This window comes from Malania oleifera, chromosome 6 (genome assembly GCF_029873635.1).
Source record: "Malania oleifera isolate guangnan ecotype guangnan chromosome 6, ASM2987363v1, whole genome shotgun sequence".
NCBI classification, from domain to species: Eukaryota; Viridiplantae; Streptophyta; class Magnoliopsida; order Santalales; family Ximeniaceae; genus Malania; species Malania oleifera.
Genome location: NC_080422.1, coordinates 907,310 through 932,090, shown reverse-complemented (window position 1 = coordinate 932,090; position 24,781 = coordinate 907,310). Strand labels below are relative to the sequence as shown.

At 35.7% G+C, this 24,781-nt stretch overlaps 1 protein-coding gene across 11 annotated transcripts in view; it reads left to right on the top strand.

Moving 5' to 3' along the window:
- Positions 1-13,238: 13,238 nt before the first annotated feature.
- The window catches only part of LOC131158806 (large ribosomal subunit protein uL11c), a 30,271-nt gene continuing 18,728 nt past the window's right edge, over positions 13,239-24,781 (top strand). For 4 of the 11 annotated variants that reach the window (XM_058113691.1, XM_058113689.1, XM_058113688.1 and 1 more), the window contains exons 1-4: positions 13,239-13,611; positions 13,693-13,865; positions 14,021-14,084; positions 22,462-22,673. In XM_058113691.1, the coding sequence (XP_057969674.1) occupies positions 13,389-13,611; positions 13,693-13,865; positions 14,021-14,084; positions 22,462-22,670 (669 nt within the window). In that variant the 5' untranslated portion in view covers positions 13,239-13,388 and the 3' untranslated portion in view covers positions 22,671-22,673. Of the gene's footprint in view, positions 13,612-13,692; positions 13,866-14,020; positions 14,085-22,461; positions 22,674-22,854; positions 23,320-24,781 lie in introns of those variants that run through there. The other 7 variants (XR_009137520.1, XR_009137519.1, XM_058113685.1 and 4 more) reach the window with 3 other exon arrangements.

Below are 24,781 nucleotides of genomic sequence, written 5' to 3'. Positions count from 1 at the left end.
CTATAGGGCTGTTTTTGATTAATTTGATATGTATCTTGTTTAATTTGCTTGGAGTGTTGTACTTGGATTGATTTTGTTAGCTACAAAGGATTGGCCATGATTGGTCTCCGGGTATGCCTGGGTTATGATGTATATTGTTTGGCCTAGGAATGCCCAGTGTATTTGTAAGTATTCTTTTGATCAATATATTTTACCCCATTTTGATCCAAAAAAAAAAGAGCAATTTGTTAGTTCTGACAAGGCACTTGCTAGCACCCTAATGAACAAGCTGTCAGTGATGAAACATTACAAATCTAAGAGTGTGTGTGAGCACATCATGGAAATGAGGGACATTGCAGCCCACCTCAAGTCCTTGGAAATTGAGATTACAGAATCCTTTCTTGTCCATTTCATACTCAACTCTCTCTTTGCAGCATATGGACCATTTAAAATATCATACAATACACATAAGGAAAAATGGTCTATTAATGAGCTGCTGACTATGTGTGTGCAAGAAGAGGAGGGGTTGAAACATGAAAATTTGAAGAGTGCCAATTTTGTCACTCACAAAAAGAGACAAGGAAAGAAAGGTAAAGGTGCTTATGGTAAACCTTTTAAGAAGAAGGAAGAAGGGTCATTAAAACGAAATGATCATAGGGATGCATGCTTCTTCTGTAAGAAAAAGGGGCGCCAAAAGAAAGATTGCTTGAAATACAAGCAATGGCTCGTGAAAAAAGGTAATCTCAATGTTCTTGTGTGTTATGAATCTAATTTCATGGATACTCATCATAATACATGGTGGATTGATTCAGGTACTACAATTTACGTTGTTAATGTCATGCAGGGCTTTCTCAGCCTAAGGAAACCAACGAGAAGTGAATAAGGCATCTATTCTATAAATGGGATGTGTTCGCAGTGGGGACTTTTAGGTTTGTTTTAGAAAATAAATTTCAACTAGATCTTGAAAACACTTTTTATGTACCTTCTTTTTCCAGAAATTTAATTTCAATTTTTAGACTAGCACATTTGAAGAATTTCATCTTGTAAACTCTATAGTTTATTTATCTAAAAATTTAGTTACCATAGGCATTGGAAGTTTAATAAATGGTTTGTACAAATTAAATCTAGATATTGTGTAACGACCTGCCTTTTAAATGGGTTTTTTTTTTCATATACTATAAAATTTATAATGCTCTAATGCCAAACTGGATTAAACCCAACCATTCACCTAAGCAGCGAGAAGCGGAAATCAAATAAACATAACCATTTATAATTACATACAATACCAGAGTGCTAAATTGTTTCCCAAAATATACATATATAATTGTTCCCCAAAAATGTCCTTAACTAGCTAGGGCTATACAAAAATATTCCTAAAAATACTCACTCTAATATCAGGGCAGTACTGAGGCCCCTCTATCTGCAAGCCTGATCTGCTCGCCTACCTAGATCACCTGAAAAAAAATGTTAAAGTAATTGGGATAAGCCAACGCTCAATAAGACGAAATATGCTATTGCTAGTGTGTGGCAAATGAGTTACAATATTATGAAAATATGTTGCTATAAAAATCATGTATAACTAAACCTGTAAATACAATACAAGTAATAGAAACCACCCCCATTTTCATGTTGCTTAACATATCTATATTTTAAGTTTCTACTCAAAACACTTCTAATATAAATAAGTGTACTTTCTGTCTCTGTAAATCAGTATATAAATAATAGTAACTGAAAACTTCCCTGTGGATATCTGTGTGTCATGAATTAACCCCTCATGACAGAGTTGTGCGGCCCGTAGGCGGGATCTACCCTAGCTGGCCGACTAGGGTAAACCACTATACTCCCTCGGTCTGATTTGCTCTCTTCAACCCATATCTGATGGGGAGCCTATCCACGTCAGGCCACTATATGATCAACCTACTACCACGTATTATCTGAATAGGTGGTTGCACTCTGTAAATTGTATGTAGCTACGGTATCGTGCTCTGTAACTGTATGATCCAATAAGGTCTGATACTATATAATACATCTCTATATACAACTACCTGTTTTACCATGATTCTATAATAACTGCATAAACCATGACAATGAAATAAACTGTAACTGTGTCAACTGTATTTTTTAACTGAACTGTAATCTGTAAGTCATGGTACTGGAAACTATATAATCATGGTACTAAAAACTACATAATCATGGTATTCTGTAATTACTTTAAAACATATCTACTGACTGTATATTCTGTATAACATACCTTGAAAATATTGCAAAACATGCTTGTGTACTGTATTTATATTCTCAAGCCACACGGTGATTTAATACATAATATTCATAAATAATCTGTAGAATGTCCTGCTATGAATAATAAACTGGTAAAATATACATTTTATACTAGAAATCATTTTAGAACTACTTAGCATAGCATATTTCTCTTACCTGATTTACTGCTAAAAATCCCCTACTATAACGGGTCCAACACCCGCATGGTTCTCCACTCAACACCCTGAAAATCATAAATCCCAGAACAAAACATTACTATTTCTACGTCTATTACATTTCTTACAACTGCTGGAAACTCAAATTCCAAATAAAAGACCTTACCCTGGATTTGGGATGAATTCCAACTTCGTCCCACCGACGATCCGTTCCGGCAGACTTGAAGAGAACTCCGCCAAGAACGTCGATTCGGCAACTGACGGGGCTGAAATCGAAGAGAAAAGAGGGAGAGGCCATAGGAGAGAGAGAGAGAGAGAAGAGAAGAGAGCGGCGCTGATTTTCTATGATTAAAATGAGTTTAGGGCTATTTATACTGCGAAATTCATCAACGAGCCACGTCATCTCGTTGATGAGACCTTAAGTAATTTTGTCAAAGAACCTTACCCTTCGTTGACGAAATTCAGAGTATCCCAAATTCTTCTCTTGGTATTTTCTCGTTGACGAGACGGGACCTCATCGACGAGGCCCAGAAATTTCTTGAAATTGTTATTATCTCCAAAGTGCGATGTCATCTACTGCCTCCTTCTGTTCCTGTTTCCATTTTCCTCCCCTTTTATTATTAAAATACTATTATTCTTCGGGTCACTACATCATATCTATGAGCAAAGTCTCCTAATAATGCATGACAATGTTGGTACAAAATGTACCATTATTGATGAGTCCTCCTCTACATTATGGCACTAGAGTAGGTCATATCTCCATTGAAACAATGAAGAGATTAGTTAATGATGGAGTCCTCAAAACTCTAGATTTTTATGATTTCAACACTTGTGTGGGTTGTATAAAGGGTAGGCAAACCAATAAGACAAGTAAAGGTGTCAAGAGGAGTAATGAAATACTTGGGATCATACACACTGATATCTGTGGTCCATCCAGTACCCCTTGTCTAAATGGTCAGAGATACTTTATCTCATTTGTTGATGACCATACTCGGTATATGTATCTTTACCTTCTATTTAATAAAGCTAAAGCACTAGATGCATTCAGGACATTTAAGAAAGAAGTAGAGAAACAATTAGACAAAAGTATTAAGATCATAAGATCAGATAGGGGTGGTGAATGTTATGGAAGATACACAGAATCATGACAAATATCAGGTCCATTTGCAGAATTTCTTAAGGATGAGGGTATTGTTGCACAATATACTATGTCGGGGTCACCTTACCAAAATGGTGTTGCGGAAAGGCGGAATTGTACTCTTATGGATATGGTTCAGAGTATGTTAAGCAACAATGATCTTCCCTTATATTTGTGGAGTGAGGCCTTAAAAACTGCAGTGTATATCTTAAACAAAGTTCCATCTAAGGCGGTTCCCAAAACGCCATTTGAGTTATAGAAAAGATGGAAAACAAGTTATGGGGTTGTCCAATTGAGGTTAGAATCCATGATCCACATTAAAGAAATTAGACCCTAGAACAATCAGTGGATACTTCATTGGTTATGTAGAAAATTCGAAGGGTTATAAATTTTACTGTCACTCACACGCACCTAGAATTATTGAAGCTAGAAATGCAAAATTTCTTGAGGATACTGACATTAATGGGAGCACTGTTTCTCGAAAGATAGAGTGGGAGGAAACACAAAATAAAGAAAATGAATCTGTGAATAAGGGTAAAATGATTATCTTTTAAGAAAATCAATATGATGTCTTGGAAGAACAATCAAATCAAGAAATACCACCTCCACCTCAAGAGGAACAAGTCAATATAGAGGCTGAAGTACAACAACCACCTAACATGGGTGACATTCAAACTCAAGTTTTAAGGAGGCCTTCAAGCGTAAGAAGATCTGCTATTCCTAGCGACTATCATGTATACTTGATAGAGTCTGACTTTGATGTTGGACTTAAAGATGATTCCATCTCATTTTCACAAGCCATGAGTGGGGAAAATTCAAGTGTTTGGTATGATGCCATGAAGGAAGAAATGGATTCTATAGCTAAAAAACCAAGTCTGGAATATCGTTGAGTTACCTAAGGGAGTCAAAGTTGTAAGCTATAAATGGGTCTACAAGACTAAAAGAGGCTCAAATGGTAACATTGAGAGATATAAGGCCAGACTTGTAACGAAGAAATTCACTCAAGTAGAAGGCATTGATTACCATAACACTTTTTCTCCAGTTTCTAAGAAAGACTCATTTAGAATAATCATGGCTTTTGTAGCTCATTTTGATTTAGAGCTATATCAGATGGATGTGAAAACAACATTTTTAAATGGGGATCTTGAAGAAGATGCATACATGAAAGAACCTGAAGGATTTTGTTTTGATCAAGGCAATAATTTGGTTTGCAAATTAAAGAAGTCAATATATAGACTAAAGCAAGCCTCCCGACAATGGTATCTAAAGTTTCATGATATTATTACTTCATTTGGTTTTATGGAGAACATTGTGGATAATTGCATATACCTTAAGTTCAGTGGGAGTAAAATTATTTTCTTAGTCCTATATGTGGATGACATCCTACTTGCAATCAATGATTTGAGATTGCTATATGACATGAAACAACTTCTCTCTAAGAATTTTGAAATAAAGGATTTGGGTGAAACCTCATATGTCATTGGCATAGAAATTCACAGAGATAGGTCTCAAAGGACATTAGGACTATTTCATAAGGCCTACATTGAAAAAGTTCTTGATTCACCTCATGTGCTTCGTGCGTAGAAATGGAGATCTTCATTTTGACCTCACCACACGGCAATCACTCTCGCAAGAGTTCTGACATGATCAACACGATCAATAGCGTAAGATCTTTGTAGGGAAGCAACGAGGAGTTGGTAGATGAGAAGAAAAAAAAAGTAATGGCTGCGCGTGAAGATGTTTTTCACGCCTCTACTGGGCACGTGAAGACTTCCTGGGATGAGTTTGCGATGCGGTTTGTTGTCCCAGTTTCGTCTCGTCGTTGCTGACTTGATGGTGTGCTCAGATTTTTAATCGGAGTACATTGAAAATTTGGACTTTCATTGGTAATGCTTGGATTTTGCGCAAAAAAAAAAAAAAACCCACTCTGAACACTCCTCACCCTCTCCAAATGCTCTGATACCCGTTGTTGGGGATTGGGGATGGTCCATAACACAAATACAAGCAAACAATCACAAAGAACACAAGAGTTACATGGTTCGACCAAACTTTCCCAATGTCCATGGGAGAGAGGGAGTCTCATTATATCAATAGGAAATACAATGGAAGAGAATCACACTCAAATTCAACTCTCAGTTCAATCTCTTTACCTCTCAAACACAACACAACTCACTTGCAATTTACACTGCTAATTACACTTGTTGTATATCTATCTATTTTCCTTTACAACACAACCTATTTTATAGTAGGGAGAGGAGACACTGAGACAACAACATTTAATTAGCCAACTACTGCAAGCTGCAATTCTTGACTGCAGAGGAGTCAGTGCTGAAAAATAATCACGCTGGATCATGCGTGATTCATAGGGAGGCTGCAATTTTTGACTTCCTCTCTTAACATTTGATTGCACCCAAATGTGTGGGTCAACAATATGGACCCAACAGTGGGCTCCAAACATGGAGGGACTCAAAGCAACTCCCCTAAACAAGATGTAGGCAATTTATTTGTTATGGTAGTAGATCAAATCAGTGATCACAACTGGGACATACAAGACCTAAATAAGGTTTTCGAGGACGAAATGATGAATCACATTATTAAAAAGAAAACTCGTTTATCGAGATATCATCAAGATGATATGTGAATCTGGGTCCTAAACAGCCATGGCTCCTTTACAGTTAAGTCAACTTACTTAGTTGGCCAAATGAGAAGGTTATAATCTTTGTCACTAATGGCAATGGTTCATAGAAAAAAAACCATGGAGCTTGAAAATCCTGTATGGAATTGAAATCTTCTTTTGGACGATAGGCGCAATTGCAATTTTGTTACGATTCGGCTGTATCGGCAGCAAAAAAGATTGTTCATTGAGGATGTTGATTGCCCTCTCCATGGAGGGGAGAATGAAATCTTGGAACACCATTTTTCTTCACATGCCAATTGGCTAGAAAGCTACAGTTTATAAAATCAATCTTATACGGTAAACCTCTGAATTAGTACTGAACAAATTTTCATTGTTAATGCAATAAAAGGTCTGTTCAGGTTCAATTGTCTTTTTAAAATATAAAAATCAATCACTCTTAGACTCTGGGACACATTTTCTCTTTACTTTTTGTTCCATAAAAAACCTCTCAAGTCAATCCCTGATTTATCTCTTTTCTGATGGTTGTGATTAGTGATTGTGAAGGCCGTTCAATTTTTGGCTACAACAGTTGGTGCCATCTGTGGGAACTTCTTGAGAGGTTTTCTCTTTCAATCCTTGATCATGACTACATCAAATAATTGAAGGTCGATGCATTAGCTCAATTAAGATCGTCCCAAGTGCCACCGTCCGACACTTAGACGTACTTGACGCTGTCCGATCCATCGCCAATTGGGACCCTACCTAGTGCAAACTCTTCATTCGCAGAATTGGATGGGACACTACCATCAAGAACCTCCACAATCTCTTCTCCACCTACGGTGACCTCTAAGAGGCCGTTGCAATTCTTAGCAAGGTCATTGGGAAAAGTAAAGGGTACGAGTTTATTACATTCAAGCATGTCAATGATGCTTTACTCGTGTTGAAGAAGCCAAGTAAGAAAATTGATGGACGAATAACTGGGACCCAGCTTGCGATATTGGGAAATTCCGGATCTAATACGAATCTGACTACAATTGATGTTTCTATGCACAAGATTTATGTAGCCAACGTGCCTATTCTGAAGGTATGTTTTTTTCTCCATCATACAATAATAATTCTAAAAAAAATAAAATAAATATATGCCACAATTTCAACACTTGAAGAGCTTCGCCTTAACGGCTAATAATAACTAATAGGATGTTCAAGATATTTAATTGATTAAACAGTGACCTATGCACTAAATGCATAGTGAGGTCATAACAGCTACACTGCCAGTCAAATAAACAAAGCCAAGTTTTAAAATTCCAATGGGTTAGCTGAATGCACCATGGGGTCAGCAATAATGACTGTTGCACATTCATGTGCACTAAACAGTGCTCTAAACAGTGAATTTGAAATTACAATTGGAAATTTGAGTTGAAATTGCAATGCACACTGAAATTGCATAATTGTAGGAACTGCAATCGAAAAAACCCCAAATAGCAAAACTAAGCTTCTTAGTGACATTCACTTAAGCACCTGGAGCCCAATCAGCTGAATAATCCACACCATAATCGAAACAAACAGTAACAAAATCACCGTCGTCAATGGTAGACATCTCGCAAATCTTAATCTTAAACTTCAATCTGTCACTGCACTCACAACCCCATCCAACATGGGACTCACGAATCAACTGGGATACAATCGAATAATCTGAGTTTATAGACCCCACATATGACACAGACAACACAAAAATAGTCTGCGAAATCTATAACATTGCACGCTTACTTGCAGTTCCCTTTGCCACAAATGATCGAACACTTGGTGCATACACATCTAAACCCTTTGAAACAAATCCATCCCAAACCAATTAAGAATCCTAACTGATATTGAAAATACTAGAACTCACATCTTTAACCCCAATGAAATCAAAACTGCAAGAACCTGTCGAATTGAACAACCATCCCGGCATCATAAATTATGGTGCCGACTGAATTTCGTCGACGAAGACTGAATTTTGTCGATGAAATTAGTGAGGATTCGTCGACGAAGGATGTGGCTTGTCGACGAAATCCTTTGTCTATATATATGAAAAATTCAATTTTTAACTTCATTTTTAAGCTTCCTCTCCACTCTCTCTCTCCCCTTAGGCTCTCTCTCTCTCTCTCTCTCTCTCTCTCTCTCTCTCTCTCTCGTTTTCTCTCTCTCCTCATTTTTAGGCCATATTTACGCCGGATCAACAATCCGAGGTCACCACGACGCTCCTGGCGAAGTTCTCTACGAGTTTGCTGAGCAGATCGTTAGGAAAACGAAATTGGAAATCATCCCTAAGTTGAGGTAAGGCTTTTTAAGCCAAATTTGATCTTATAATAGTTATAGGAAATGATGTACGCATGAAAATACTGAGGCTTAATACTGGAAATTTTCAGTTTCAAGGTATTGAGTAGGAAATCTTACGGGGGTTAGGTTAGGATATTTTAGGGGCTTTCACAGTAGCCAGGTAAGGGAATAAACTAAAACAGTTATTTTCTATACAAATTATTATTGATTATGAGTAAATTTATTTTTAGAAAAGCATATGATATATTTGTTTATTACAAATGAAATGTACGATTGGGAAAATACTGCTATTGTAGCTACCCTCCATGAAACGCAACATAATAATTAAAATGGTCAACCCGAACCCATGAGTAACTAGGACACCTGTCATACATAGCGGAAAACCTAGTAGTAGTAAACATAAAAATCCACACATCCATCCATAAAACATAATACCAGAGCTTTCTATTAATATCAATATACTGTTCATATGTACAATCTCCAAAAAGTCAAAATAACACTAGGATTATGCAACAAAAACCTCCTAGTCCTAGCTCAGGGCTTACCCTTCTAGTAGGGAAGCACCAATCACTCAACGGCGGCCCTAACCCATCGGTCTCTCTGGGTTTCCTGAAAATATATTAATGTTGGGGGTGAGACACTTCTCAGTAAGGGAAAATAAACTAAATGCAGTTGAGTGACAACATGAATATTTAGTGCAATTATACATATACTATACATTTCATAAGTCGGAGAACATTCATTATATCATTTGAAATAATCATACATTTTCATATATGCTAGTAACTCGTAACGTACATAAACATCTACTATAACTGTAATACTGAAAATCAACCTAGGATGAATAGCTAGCTAATGTCATGTATTACCCCCCATGACGGGTTGTGCAGCCCGAAGGCGGGACCTGACAATGGCTGGCTGACCACTACCGAATCAACTATGTTTGTAAGTACGATGGGCCCACCGCACCCTGGTCCGGATTGCCAGGTGGACGTCTACGCTCTACTGAAAGCCTCATCGACTATTCATCTCCCATCCCCTCGTGGGACGATAGCACTAATAAGGCCTCGTGCCAAAATCAACCCATACCTACGGTACCGAGCTCCTGCTCTGAACTAAACTAACATCCTAGTTGCAGTAACATATAATACATGAACATACGTAACATCAACACGGCCTCGTGCCGAAAACATAGATACGGCCTCGCGCCGAAATCATACGTATGGCCTCGTGCCAAAATCATAGTAAATATATATATATATATATATATATATGGCCTCACGCCAATAATATAAATACGGCCTCGTGTCGATAACATAATAATACGACCTCGCGCCGATAGCATAATAAATATGGCCTCGCGCCGATAGCATAATACATACGGTCTCGCGCCGATAACATCAATAAATATGGCCTCGTGCCGAATCATTTCAGGTATTTACATTAAAAAAAAAAACTAATTCTTTTATCATATATTCGTCAAACTCAATATAGCATAACCCATCTTTCCAAAATACCTAAAATTGTGTTTTACACGTAAAAGCATACCTATCATATCTCATTTCACCTAAAATAATATTCATGCCACACATGCTCTGTTAAAAGTCATATTTCATATTCTAAAATCGTGCTTTTCTATCGTCTCATACATACATATACCTTTCATCATAATAGCAGTATTTCCCAAACGTACATTTCATCTATAATATACAGGTATATCATATGCTTTTCTAGAAAATAAATTTACTCATAATCAATAATAAATTTGCATGGAAAATAACTGCTTTAGTTTACTCCCTTACCTAGCTACTGAGAAAGCCCCTCAAATTTCCTAGCCTGACCCCCGTAGGATTTCCTACTCAACACCCTGAAACTCAAAATCCCCAGTACTAAACATCAGTATTTTCATGCGTACATCAATTTCTATAACTATCACAAAGTCTAATTTGGTTTAAAAAGTCTTACCTTAACTCAGGGATGATTTTCAACTTCTTTTTCCCGACGATCCGCTCCGTCAAACTTGCAGGGAACTTTGCCAGGAGCGTTGTGGTAGCCTCAGATTTTCGATCCGGCATAAAACCAGCCCAAAATCGAAGAGAGAGAAAGTGAGAGAGCCGAAGAGGAGAGAGAGGAGAGAGAGAGCTCGGAGGAAAATGATAAAAATCCCAGATTTCAGCTATTTATAGATCAGGGGATTTCGTCGACAAGACCCTGTATTCATCGACGAGTCCTTCACAAATTTCATCGATGAAATCCACTCCTCGTCGACAAAATTCAGTCAGCTTAAAAACCCCTCTCGGCATTTCTTTGTCGACGAAGTCCTGTGTTCGTCGACGAATTCTCTTAAGCCTTCGTCGACAAAACCCTGTGTTCGTCGACGAAGCTGGGCAGCTTCCTTCTTTATTTTATTTTGTTTCCATTCCCTTTCATTTTCCTTTTAAAGTGCAATGTCGTCAACGAAGTCTACAGCCTCCTTCCGTTTCTGTTTCTATTTTCCTCTCTCTTATTATTCAAATTTCCATTTAAATTTGGGTCGTTACAGCTATGATGATTAAAATGTATATGTATGTATGAGACACTAGAAAATCACGATTTTAGAATATGAAGTATGACTTTTAACAGCACATGTGTGGCATGAATATTATTTTATGTGAAATGTATGTTGTTATGAAAGATTTTATGAGTAAAGCATGTTTTCAAGTATCATGAAAAGATGAGTTATGTTGTGATGATTTTGATGAATACATGATAGATAATTTATTTTTATAATGTATATACCTGAAACGATTTTGGTGCGAGGCCATGTATTATGTTATCGGCACGAGGCCGTATTTATGTTATTGGCATAAGGCCGTATTTTATGTTATCGGCACGTGGCCGTATTTTATGACATTGGCACGAGACTGTATTTATGATATGCTCGGCACGAGGCCGTAATTATGAAAAATATTATATTATCATGTACTATATGTTATCAGAACTCGGATGTTAGTTTAGTTTAGTTCAGGAGCTCGGTACCGTAGCTATATTGTAGATCAAATATCTACGTCAAACTAGTGCTAACCATCCTATGAGGGGATGGAAGATGGATAGTCGATGTGGTTTCAGTAGAGTGTGGACGTCCACCTGGCAGTCTGGACCAGGGTGTGGCGGGCTCATCGTACTTACAGACATATTTGATTTAGCAGTGGTCGGCCAGCCATTGTCAGGTCCCGCCTTCGGGCTGCACAACCCGTCATGAAGGGTAATACATGACACCAGCTAGCTATTCATCCTGGGTATATTTTCAGTATTACAGTTATAACAGATGTTTTATGTATGTTATGGTTTATTAACAAATATGAAATTATATGATTATCCAGTATGATATGATGAATGTTTACAGAGTTATGAAATGTATTGTATACGTATAAGTGCCTTAAATATTCATGTTGCCACACAACTGTATTTAGTTTATTTTCCCTTGCTGAGAAGTGTCTCACCCCCAAATATTAAATGATTTTTCAGGAGCCCCTGAGAGACCGGCGGGTCAAGGCTGCCGATGAGCTAGTGAGATTACCCTATGAGGAGGGTAAGATTTTGTATTAGGGTCAGAATTATTTCGTGTTTGACCCTAGAGATATTTTGATGTATATAAGGATGTATAGAAGTACAATTTTATAATGTTATAGAAAACTCTGGTATTATGCTTTATGGATGGATGTTTGAATTTTATGTTTACTGCTGCATAGAATTCTGTTGTGTTTGACAGGTATCCTCGTTACCCACGGGTTCGGGTTGATCATCTTTATTTATAATGTTATATTTTATTGAGGGTCATTACAAGGCAAGGAAGAATCAGCCCAACTGATGAGCAACGCTCATGAGGCCAGAAGACTGCCCAAAAAATGAGCACATCTCATTAGGCAAAGAAAAATCGGCCCAACTGATGAGCAATGCTCGTGAGGCTAGAAGACTGCCCAAAAAATTAGCACAACTCATTAGGCAAAGAAGAATCGGCCCAACTGACGAGCAACGCTCGTGAGGCCCAGAAACGACCCAAAATATGAGCACAACTTATTAGGCCAGAAATGACGAAAAAGAAGAGCACGACTCATAAAACCACAAGCAACCCAAAATGCCTCAAGAAGAGCTGCTCGACAAAAAAAAAAAAAAAACAACTTTCGAACTTTGGAAGCCAGCTTCAAAAATTCGAAACTGAAGGGGGGACAACTGATATACCCCAAATATTTCACTTACCGTAAATCCAAAGGAGACTAGAGCCCAACATTAATGAGGGCAATTACTACCTAAGTCAACTGCTCAAGCAGAGCAATTGACGCCAGCTCTATGATGATTAGAGCAATTTACGCCAACATTATAACAATCGGAATGATTCACACTTGCGCCATAATTTGCTAATAAATGGCACATCACCCTTGGGTCAAACTCCATCACTATAAATGGGGATTTAGAGAAGAGGTTAAGGTATCTCATTTTAAACTCTACTTTACTATTGTGTAAAAAACCTCTCAAGCCAATCCCTAACTTAGGCATCGGAGCGATCCTCCGGAATACACCCCGGGTCTTCCAAGCCTTACTTATTTATCTCTTTTTAGGTGGTCGTTATCAAGGATCGTGAAGATCGTTTAATTTTTGGCTGCAACACTTTTAAATTTTATTTTTAAGTACCAAACAACTAAAAAAATTCACATGAAGAGTTAACAACAGAATGTAATGCCTTTACACTAACCACCAAATATAAATTGTTGTCATTCCATTTGTTTTCTTTCTTTGTTGCAAAGGGAAAACGACGACGTTGTGCACCTCCATCTATCGTATGGCTCCTTCAAGGTAGCAGGGGTTTTATTTTATCCGGACGCCAGTGTCAGTCGAGGGGGAGCTCGTTCTGGTCTTTGTTCAAATGGCGTCTTCGTCCATGTTTACCGCCACTCTTTCTCATCTTCTCTCAAAGAATGGCAATAACCCCTCTTCCATGCTCGCCTCATGCCTCACCTTGTCTTCGAACCCAAATGTTTCTTCCCAATTTCTTAGGAGGACGAATTCTCTGGCACGTTCTTCACCTCCAAGGCCTCTCACCGTTATCGCCATGGCCCCTCCTAAACCGGGCGGGAAATCCAAGAAAGGTATGCATTCAGTCGTACCTTAGCTTCATCTTTACTTGCTGGCCTTGACGATTTTGTGTCGTGTGTGCGTTTGCTTTGTAGTGGTTGGAGTGATTAAGCTGGCTCTGGAGGCAGGGAAGGCAACTCCTGCGCCGCCAGTCGGGCCGGCGCTTGGTTCCAAGGGTGTTAATATAATGGCATTCTGTAAGGATTACAACGCGAGGACTGTTGACAAGGCTGGGTATGTGATTCCGGTCGAGATTACGGTGTACGATGTGAGTGGTTTTTTCCTTTCTTACATTCTCTTTCTCTGCTCCTTGCGTTGTTATTTGTATTTAAAGATTACCCATCTTATGCATCGACAAGTTTGGTCTTCCATTGGGTGCCTTAGAATTAGAATTGATGGTATTATTATTGGAATTGCTTGCAGGATAAAAGCTTTACTTTCATTTTGAAAACTCCACCCGCATCAGTTTTGCTTCTTAAGGCAGCAGGTACTCTCATTTCACCAAGCACGCCCAGATTTTGATATATTTCCTTTAGTCTTTTTACTTTTTTAAAGAAAAATGCTACGACCACTTTTTTAGGTGTGGTAACTTGCAACATAGAATAAAGAATGCTCCCGTGAGAAATAGTGTTTTAATTTTTCTTAGACTTGGAGGAGGGAGAGTAGTAGACCTAGAATAACACAGGTAGTGAGTAGAGATTTGACAGTACCTCAATTTTCTGATGGTAGTCCTAGATTGTCCAGAATGGGAGAAAAGGATTCATATAGCTATCCCATATAGTGGGACATAAGGTTTGGTGGTGGGTGTTAGCAGTTTTTGAGGTGTACTGCTGCTTTATTTTTCACAAGTCACTTGTTTAGAATGAGCTTGCTTCTATTTATGTGATTTGTTTTGTCATTTGCTGTTGTGCACGATGTGGAATCAAGAAAACAAGAATGAACTCATTGCTGACACACCATTCAAGAGACGGCCACAAAATTTTTTTTAGCCACTTGAATTCCTCATTGTAAAAATCCTGTAAGCTCAACTTTAGATTTGATCCCTTGAATTAACATCTTTTTTCTTGTTTGTGTATTTATTTTTCTTTTGCAAGTCTTTTGTCACCTTTTAATAAACCACTTGTGGGTTTTGGTTGTTGGAAAACTGGTATAAGACCAAGATCTGCAATCTTGGCCGCGGAATCATTATTTTTGCTATGATGGGAATTAACTTCCTGCTAACTAGAAATGTTATATAGGAAGTCTTTCTGCATTATTTTCCACATCCCTTGTTGTCATACTTTGCTAGTGTTGAAAGGAAATTGAGCCCCTTTTTGTTTACTGCTAGTTAGTATACTGCCTTGCAATCCAATGTTGAAGCACATAGCTCCTGCCTCCAGGTGGCATATTTGGTTGGATTTGCATGAGTGGTGAAGAATTTAGAATGGAATCGTCTCTTAATTGGTGCTTTTAGAGATAAAGGCCTTGCTGGAGGCTTGAAATATTTATGAGGCAATTTGATGGTTTTAGTTTTGCTACTCAATTAGAAATGCTGCTGTGCATATTATAGCATTTCAAAAGTTCTCTGGATTAGTTTTGAGAAAGAGGAAGATATACCCTTTGTTAATGGAATTCTTATTCAACATTCAGTTAATGGAAACATTATTCAGCCTATAGGTATTAAGAATATGAATAGAAATGATCGAGAGTCGAAGGAAATTCAGGACGTTTGAAGACCAGATTCGGTTCAAGACTGTGGTAATAAATCTGCGTCTAGTCCTGTAGAGTTTTTAGAAGGTGGTGTGAAAAAGAGTGAAAAAGAAGTGGGTTTGCGGGAGGAATCGGTTCATTGTCATATTTATATTGATAAATTTGAAGGTAATGAGGTTTATGCTTGTTGAAAGGCGACTTGTTTGGGTGCTGAAATGAAGAAGATGTTTGAAGACGAGAGAGAAAATTCTAGTGAATCTTTGACAAAGGTATTAAGGAGAGATTCTAAAGGAGAGTTTAGTGTTGTGGAAGTTCCTCAAATTGAGAAGAATGTTGGAGGTTCTAATGATACTAGAAAAGGTAAGGAGGTAACAAACTGGGGGGATTTTTCAAATTTAGAAAGTATCGTTTTGATTGTGGTGGGGAGTTTTTGTTGGATGAGATATGAGAACAATATGAGTATGTTTTTGACTCTCGTGATGAAATAGGGGATTTATTTTATGTTCATCCACCACCAGTGGAAGGTTTGGAGGGAGTTTCTATTTTTGATAATGATGTGTTGGTGAATACAGTACAATGTGGGGATGGAATTTTGCTCACACTCGTAGAGGAGATCCTGATGGAGGAGTTATAAGCTCAAATTCTTTTGGATAAAATGGATTTAAAGTTGAGTGATTTTGGAGGAAATGAAGTGCGTTTGGATGGTGATAAAAGTCGAAAGGTGAAGGGCAAAAGGGAATTACCAAATTTGAAGAGTTCAATGAATTATGATGGAAAGGGTTTAAAAAGGGGGTTTCTTGGTTAATTTCTTTTAGTTCTATTTTGTGATATTTTGTTTTTTGATTCTCTCCTTTTTTTTTTTTTGTTTTATTGTTTTTTTTTTTTTTGTTTTCTTATTTCTTTTAACTTGGTGGACTTCTTGCCCCCACATTTTGTACATTCTCTTCTTTGTATCTAATATATTTTCTTTTTTCTTTTAGTTGCGTACGTAGTATTTATTTATCAATCTTGAATGTTCTAAAAGGCTCAATCAAGCCTTGCCTCTAGGCAAGGCATGCTTAAAACACCTTGAGACTCTGTCTAAAATACCAAATCCGAAAAATGGTTAATGCATTACACACTAAGGCTTACGCATTTGAGTGCATGATTCTCAAGTTAGAAAATTTTAATTCCATGTTTATTTAAAAGGAATGTCATAATAGAATTGATTTCTAAAACTTTTGAACCTCAACTTTTCTAATTACAACTTTTCCGAAGTAATTGAGAGTTGTATCTTAGATCTTGAATGTGATTTGAATTTTGTAATGTTATAGCTATTTCTTGTCATGTTTTAGTAATGTTATAGCTATCTTTGTGTTTTTATTAATTTTTTATTTATTTTAAAAGTTGTAATTTATTTACATAGTTTTATCAAAAAATAAAATTCTCAAAAGGCTTATGTCCCAATGCCTTGAGGGTTAAAATGCCTTGCTTTATGCCTCCGACTTTTAAAACATTGGTATTTGTAGTAGAAGTTCAACAAGGCAAACATGCTCATTCATAGATGACTGTGAGCTGAGCACTATGTTTGACCTGGGCTTATGCTCAACTTGATCTTAGCTCAAATGTTTTCACTGTCCAGCAAGTGCGAGCTTGGCTCCCGACCTTATTTGAGATTTTAAGAAGAGGTAAGAGACTAATTGACCGATTGCTATGTGTGCAACTAGTTTTTGTCTTTTGAGTTAATTGTTTGTATTTAAAATGCGTTCATTGGCTACATCACATTTCAACCTTGGTTATATTCAGGGATACAACATACACTTTTGGATTCAGATGCTTTCTCACATTAGCTTGGCTACAATCATAAAATTTCATTTTTTTACAAGCAAGGTTTAAATTTCGACTTCGACTCAAATTTCGACACTCCGTAAGTACAAAAATTTCGACAAAAAATTTGATTTTGATTTGAAAAAATAACGGAAATTAGTAGCAAAACACGGAATTCTTTTGTGAAATTTTAGAAATGGTTAATAGATATACTGACATAGTAATGTAAGTTTTTGGACTAATATATTATAAGTTAAATACATTTATGTTGTGTATGAGGTGGAAAAGTTGTAATATAATGTGTATCAAACATATTTGTAAGATGATGTGCATTAAACATATTCAGTTAATACACATGAAATTCAAAAATTATTTAAATATTATTTATTATTATACAAATAATGATAATTTAGACATGAATGGTTAAATAAAATGTTGTTATAAGTTTATTTATTTTTATATAATTTCAAAAGCCCTCGTAATGATCTTCTGTTTCAGTTAAAAAAATTAAATTAAATTAATAGAGAAATATCACTTTCACTCCAAATCTCTCATTTGAATTTCGAGGCAATTTCTTCTATAGTTAAAATTTCAAAAAGTTTTGCTAAAATTTCGAGATTTTGATAAATTTCAGATGATTCATTGAAATTTTGATGGACATTATGTAAGATGGAAATTGACTGTCATTTTGATTTTGGGGTTGTTAGAAACCAGAAATTTTGATGGAAATTTCAACAATTTCGTGGAAATTTAAGACCATGCTTACAAGTTTCTGATCATTTGTCTTTCCTACTTTGTTTATTTGATTTGGAACATCCGATATGTGGTTCCCATATATATTTAGTCAGCATCATTTAGTTGTTTGTGTCATTGAAGCTTGGAAAGTCCAATAGCTATGCATGTGATATAGGGAGATAAGAATGAAAATAGGCCATGATTCCAATGATTAAATAGGTGAAATGGTATTATTTTCTAAAATCCTAAAACAATGTTGGAAATATAATAGAAGGAAAAAAAATATTTACTAATAAAATTAAGATTAAATAAAACATAAATACTTATCAGAAGCTGAGGCGTGGAAGGATCACGGACTTTAAAGCTGATTATGCACCTACGGTAAACATTTCTTGGTGCATATAGTCATTGCGCGCACGACGTCTAGGATTACTTAATTGGTTCGAGTTTATGTGCACTCACAAACACCAGAGCAATAAGAGATATAGTGTCATTTAGATACCTAATAAAATATATATCTCAAGAAAGAGAAGAAGATAAAGTTATTTCGAAGAAGAAAAATGTATCTTGAAATGAAGCTGGATCACAGTTTACATAGGTAAAATTAAGTATAACTTCCAGCATCATAAATACTAAACTGTTAAAGTAGTAGTTAATATTTTAAAAATGTTAAAACTAATGTATTAAATTTAATGTATACTTAATTGAAATAAAATCAAAGATTCTTATTTAATATTTATTAAGAATATATTTTTTTAATTTTAAACATCCAACATTAATATGGTAATACCAACAATCCTTGACATGGTTCAAATTAAAAAAAATAATCGAAGAAAGATTAAAAAATAAAAATATATCAGTGTTGGGTAGCTGCGAGATGTAATGCATTGGTTGACAATACATTTCGGTTTGAATTGCACTTAGAGAAAACATGTTATGAGTTACAAAAACTTGGTAAATATTAAATTCTTGAACCAAATTCTTTTAGCATGACACTATAAACATATTACTCGCATAACATCCCTAGAAAGAAAATTCCCATGGGTTGGTACAAGAAGGCCATGCACCATACTTGGATATTCCTAAGTGTTCTAGAAAGTTTTAGCCTAGTAAACTTTCATAGGAAGCAGCCCTACTTCCACACTCACATAGGTAAATCCATCAAGTGTGTAACTATAACTAAACAACAACAACAACAACAACAACAAAACCAAGCCTTAGTCCCACTAGGTGGGGTCGGCTATATGAATCCTTTTCCGCCAATTTATGCGATTATGGACCATTTCTTTTAATAGTTTCAAGGATATTAAATCCTTATCCACTATTTCCTTTCAAGTTATTTTAGGTCTACCCCTACCCCTTCTACTGCCCCCCCACAGTAATTAAGTCACTCTTTTTCACAGGTGCACTATGTGGCTTACGTTGCAAGTGTCCATACCATCTTAGTCGTCCCTCCCTTATCTTATCTTCTATAGGAGCTACACCTAACTTACCACGAATATGTTCATTCCTTAATTTATCTTTCAATGTTATGCCACTCATCCATCTAAGCATTTTCATCTCGACAACTTTTACTTTTTGGATATTATGTTTCTTCGTCGCCCAACATTCTGATCCATATAGCAGAGCTGGTCTTATATCTGTCCTATAAAACTTTCTTTTCAATTTTAAGGGTATTCTACGATCACAAAGCACACTTGAAGCATTTCTCCATTTTACCCAACCTGCTTTAACTCTATGCATTACATCATCTTCAATTTCTATTTCAGCTTGCATAATAGATCCAAGGTATCGAAATCTACAAGTGTTATTTATTTCTTCATCATCAATTTTAACTTTGTCTTGAATATTTCTTCTATCATTACTAAAATTACATTTCATATATTCTGTCTTATTTTTATTTATCCAAAAGCCTCTAGATTCCAAAGCTTCTCTCCATAATTCTAACTCAGTCTCTACTCTATCCCTAGTTTCGTCAATTAGTACAATATCATCTGCAAACAACATACACCATGGGACCTCCTTTTGAATACTCTTAGTCAATTGGTCCATCACTAAAGCAAAAAGATAAGGACTCAAAGTAGATCCTTGATGTACACCTATGGTGATTGGAAAATCTCTAGTTTCTCTATCTATAGTCCTTACACTAGTCATTACTCCATCGTACATATCCTTAATAACATTGGTAAACCTACTACATACAACACCCTTTTTTTCTAAAACCCACCATAGAACTTCCCTAGGTATCCTATCATATGCTTTCTCAAGGTCAATAAATATCATATGCAAGTCTCTCTTCTCTTCCCTAAACTTTTCCATTAATCTTCTTAAAAGATAAATAGCTTATGTGGTAGATCTCCTAGGCATAAAACCAAATTGATTTTCTGAGACTTTCGTTTCTGACCTTAATCTTTATTCAACTACCCTTTTTCATAGTTTCATCGTATGACTCATAAATTTAATTCCATGATAGTTATTACACTTTTGAGTATCTCCTTTATTTTTGTATATACTATATAGGTATTAAAGTGCTTTTCCTCCACCTTAAAATGGATATGAATTTATAACTAATCGCACGACCTAAAAATGGATATAAATTTATTAAGAGATAAACTCAACCTTACAATTGTTATAGTTGCACCATTCAAACACCACATGGATGATCAAAGCAAATAATTGTGCCAACCAAACTACTTAATGACTTGTTTTTACCCATTGAACCTAATTCATGGGATCTCCAATCACATAAGATAACAACAACAACAACAACAAAACCAAGCCTTAAGTCCCACTAGGTAGGGTCGGCTATATGAATCCTTTTCCGCCAATCACATAAGATGAGTTGCTATTATTAATAGTTTATATTGAGGACCTAAGACACATCCCCTTGATGTTTATTTTCTATTAGCTTTTTAGCTAGTCTTTTAGTTAAGGAATTCATTAATTAACAATTGTTTCTCAGTTCTCATATTTTGATCATATTAGTAGTAGGTAACCCCACATTTTGTGACCACACTAATAATAGCCCAATTTGACTATTCAATCAGTTCAGGTTAGTCCACAAGTATGCTAACCAAAGGCTATACTATGGCTATGTGTCCACTATAAAATTACATATTTGTGTGTATTATTATCATACTCGAATTAATTTTCCTATGCCATTTAAGGCTTGTAAATTTAGGTGACTTTATTGCCACACTACTGTTCTCATGCAAATACTATGCCTCATTTGCGCCTATCTTGCTTTGCAAAAACATTAATAATAATTATCGAGCATATTAATTTATTTGCATATTTATGCATCATTGTCTATTTCACATATGAATAGAATATCAAAGCTCTTTAACCCCCACAATTAAAGATAATAAATTTAGGTGTCTTACAAAAATCACGTGACTTAATCATATAATTGGGAAAAATAGATTATAATTTTTTTTTCCATATACATAGTGAAATGGAATAAAGTATTAAAATGTTAACTATTGGAAAACAATAGAAAATAATAGTGTTGTCTCATTTATGCACATATACATCTCGCATTTAAATAAACAAGTCAAGACCAATAATAGGGAAGGAAAAAAACCTTCTAATTAAATTGTTTAAGTGACAATTTAAAAAAAAAAAAAAAAAAAAATGCTTGACTCAGATATAGTAATAAATCTCAAACAACACTATGGATATCATTAGATTCATGATCTACAAATAGATAATATAGCGGATTCAAATTTAAATGTTCAAAATTCAAAATTTTAAACAGTTGAATAAATAAATAGAAACATGCATGTGCTTATTGCAAAATATAAAGCAACACCACCAATTCAAATCAACCTTAATGGAATCAAATTTTTTTTTCCCCAAAAATTTCAGTATATGCAATTTTTTTTTTCTTTCTAAAATAGATAATAGCAGTCGACTTTTAAGATTGTTGGAAATATAATAGAATGAAAAAAATATTTACTAATAAAATTAATATTTAATAAAACATAAATACTTATCAGAAGCTGAAGTGTGAAAGGACCAATGTTCTTAAAGCCGATTTTGCGCCTATGGAGAATATTTCTCAGTGCATATAGTCATTGTGCACATGACTTTCAGGATTACTCAGCTGGCTCGGTTTTGTGTGCACTCTCAAACACCTGAAGGATAGGAGATATAGTGTCATTTAGTTACTCAACAAAGTATAAATCTTAAGAAAGAGTAGAAAATAAAGTTATTTTGAAAAAGAAAAACGCATCGTGAAATGAAGTTGGATCACAGTTTATATAGGTAAAATTAAGTATAACTTCCAGCATCATAAATGCAAAACCATTAAAGTAGTAGTTAATATTCTAAAGACGTTAAAACTGATATATTAAATTTAACGTATACTTAATTAAAATAATACTGACGATTGTTTTATAATATTAATTGAATAGATGTTTTTTTAATTTGAAACATCCAACATTAATATGGTAATACCAACAAACATATCAATTGTCTTCAATGATGGGGGTGGGTATGCTTCAGTGGCTACATTCTGGGGGAAGAGTTGTACCCCCAAATGCCATGTACAAAAATGACCAATTTGATATGAATGATTAAACATTTATACCATTTTTATTGCTGTTTAAGTTGCATGAGTTTGTGGTTGCCAGGCGTGGAGAAAGGCTCAAAAGACCCAAAGTTAGAGAAAGTGGGGAAAATTACAATTGAACAATTGCGTGCAATTGCTACAGAAAAGTTGCCAGACCTGAATTGCACGACTATGGAGTCAGCAATGAGAATTATTGCAGGCACAGCTGCTAATATGGGCATTGACGTTGATCCTCCTGTTCTTGAACCTAAAAAGAAGCAACTTGTGTAACCAGTGAGTTTTTTATTTTATTTTATTTTATAATTTTTATAATTTTTTTTTTAAATTTTAATTCATTGCACTTGATATTGCTTTAATTAGCACCATTAAAGAAACTTTCTCTTTTTTGTATTCTCTACCTCAAAATGAAAAAAAAAGGCTTTTGTGTTTTGAAATGTTAACTTCTGATTGACAGATAGCTTAGCTGGGGAATCTGAGCATGCTTTTATTCAACAGTGATGATCATTCAGGCTTAAATTCAATGAGCTTCTCGATGTGCATTGATTTAAATTTAGGAAGTGGGTGGACAGAGAAAAGAGTCACTTTCAGGCCAATCCAGTCTTTAGTGTCCATGCTAATGCAAGTTTTGGGTTCATGTCTTTACCATTCTCTAGGTATTATTATCCATCAGTACTGTATGGATTTTCTTTCCTAGCTTAATAACACAGATTAATCAACTTATGTCTAGGAAGCACCTTCGTGCTAGTCAAGAAACACTCAGTCACATACTTTCTGCTCGTCGCAAGTCCAGCTTTTCTAGTTTTCTTGTCCTCTTGCTTACATTGGAGTTAAGTTTGTCTCTTCTTCACTCATCCTCTGAAAGGCAATGGCATTTTTGTAAATATCATCTATTTAATTTATTGCTTCATTGGATTAATAATATTGATTAGTCAGCCATGCTTTGGGTTTATTGAGTGGATTTGGATTGATTGAGAAACATATAGTCTAATACACACGCATATGCACAGAGAGGTTGACCTTGAAAGATATCAACAGTAGATGCACAGATTACTCCAGAATTCCATATTGATTGAAAATAATGCCTGTCCGCATATGCTTCAACTCTATAGTTAGTAATTTGGGAAACATACGTAAAAATCCCAAAAAAAGTAAACAAAAATAAATGAAAACTGCCATGAACACTGTCTTTTGCACCAAAATTTCCCCTTCTTTTTTGATTTTCGTGATAGAAGAAGTTACTTTATGTTGAGAGGAGCAAGATGATTCCTCCACAACAAAACAAAAAAGAAAAAGAAAAAGAAAACCAAAAAAAAAAAAAAAAAAAAAAAAACTAGAACATCAGACTAATAAAGCCATGCAATCATATTGAACATCAGAGAAATAAAAACCATCAACACAATGGGAATAAACATAATATTCAAAGGCGTGCCTAGGTGCAAGGTGCAATGTGCAATGTGGTGACAGGACTAGTGCCTGAAAGGGTGTGACATGATGCAACCTTTATGATGTGCACTGAAGTGCTGTGAGGCACAATTCTTTGGGACCCTCTTTCTTCTTCACAGACAGCAGGTAAGTCATCATCATCATCTTCTTCTTCTTTAAACCTTTGAAAGTTTGAATCTTGATCTCAACCACCTGCTACATTTCTTCTTCTTTTGAATCTTGATCTCATCTCAACCAACTGCTACAGTAATAAGGGTGACTAAGAAGTTGGATGGATGGATGGGGAGTCATAGGGATTACTCAGTTAGATGGGATGAGTTTTGTAAGCCAAAAAAGGAGGGTGGGTTGGGTGTAGATAAGTTGGTTTCTAAAAACACTGCCCTTTTAGCTAAATGGTTAGGATGCTTCCCTCTAGAAGAATCTTTCTTTTGGCATCCAGTAATAAGGAAGCAAGTTTGGGTTGGATGAGAAGATGTACTTTGGGGAGTCTGTGGAGTTCATATCTTAGATTTATCCTTCCGTTACCCCTCACACTAATCTTGTGGCAGGGAGGGGGCCAAGCCACTTTTGGAAAGACCCTTGGCTAGGGAATGAAGTTTTATCCACTTCTTTGCTTTGTCTCTTTCGATGTTTGCTGAGAAAAATAGAGCGATATATTTTTTGTGGGGATTTGAGTAGTCCTTTTACACTACGAGTTTGCTTGGAAGATTTGGAATAAGTTGTTTGCTATAATGGGGGAGAGTTGAGTATGCCCTGTATCTGTGGAAGATTTATTAGCCATTTTTTCATAGGTTTTGGTAGAAGTAAGGATAGGCTAGCTTTATGGAGGTGTGGTGTATTTGCAATTTTATGGGGGATATGGAAGGAAAAGAACGCACGAACATTCTTCGGGAAAAAATTAATTTGGAAGTTAACTTGGGATAGGATCCAGTTCTTAG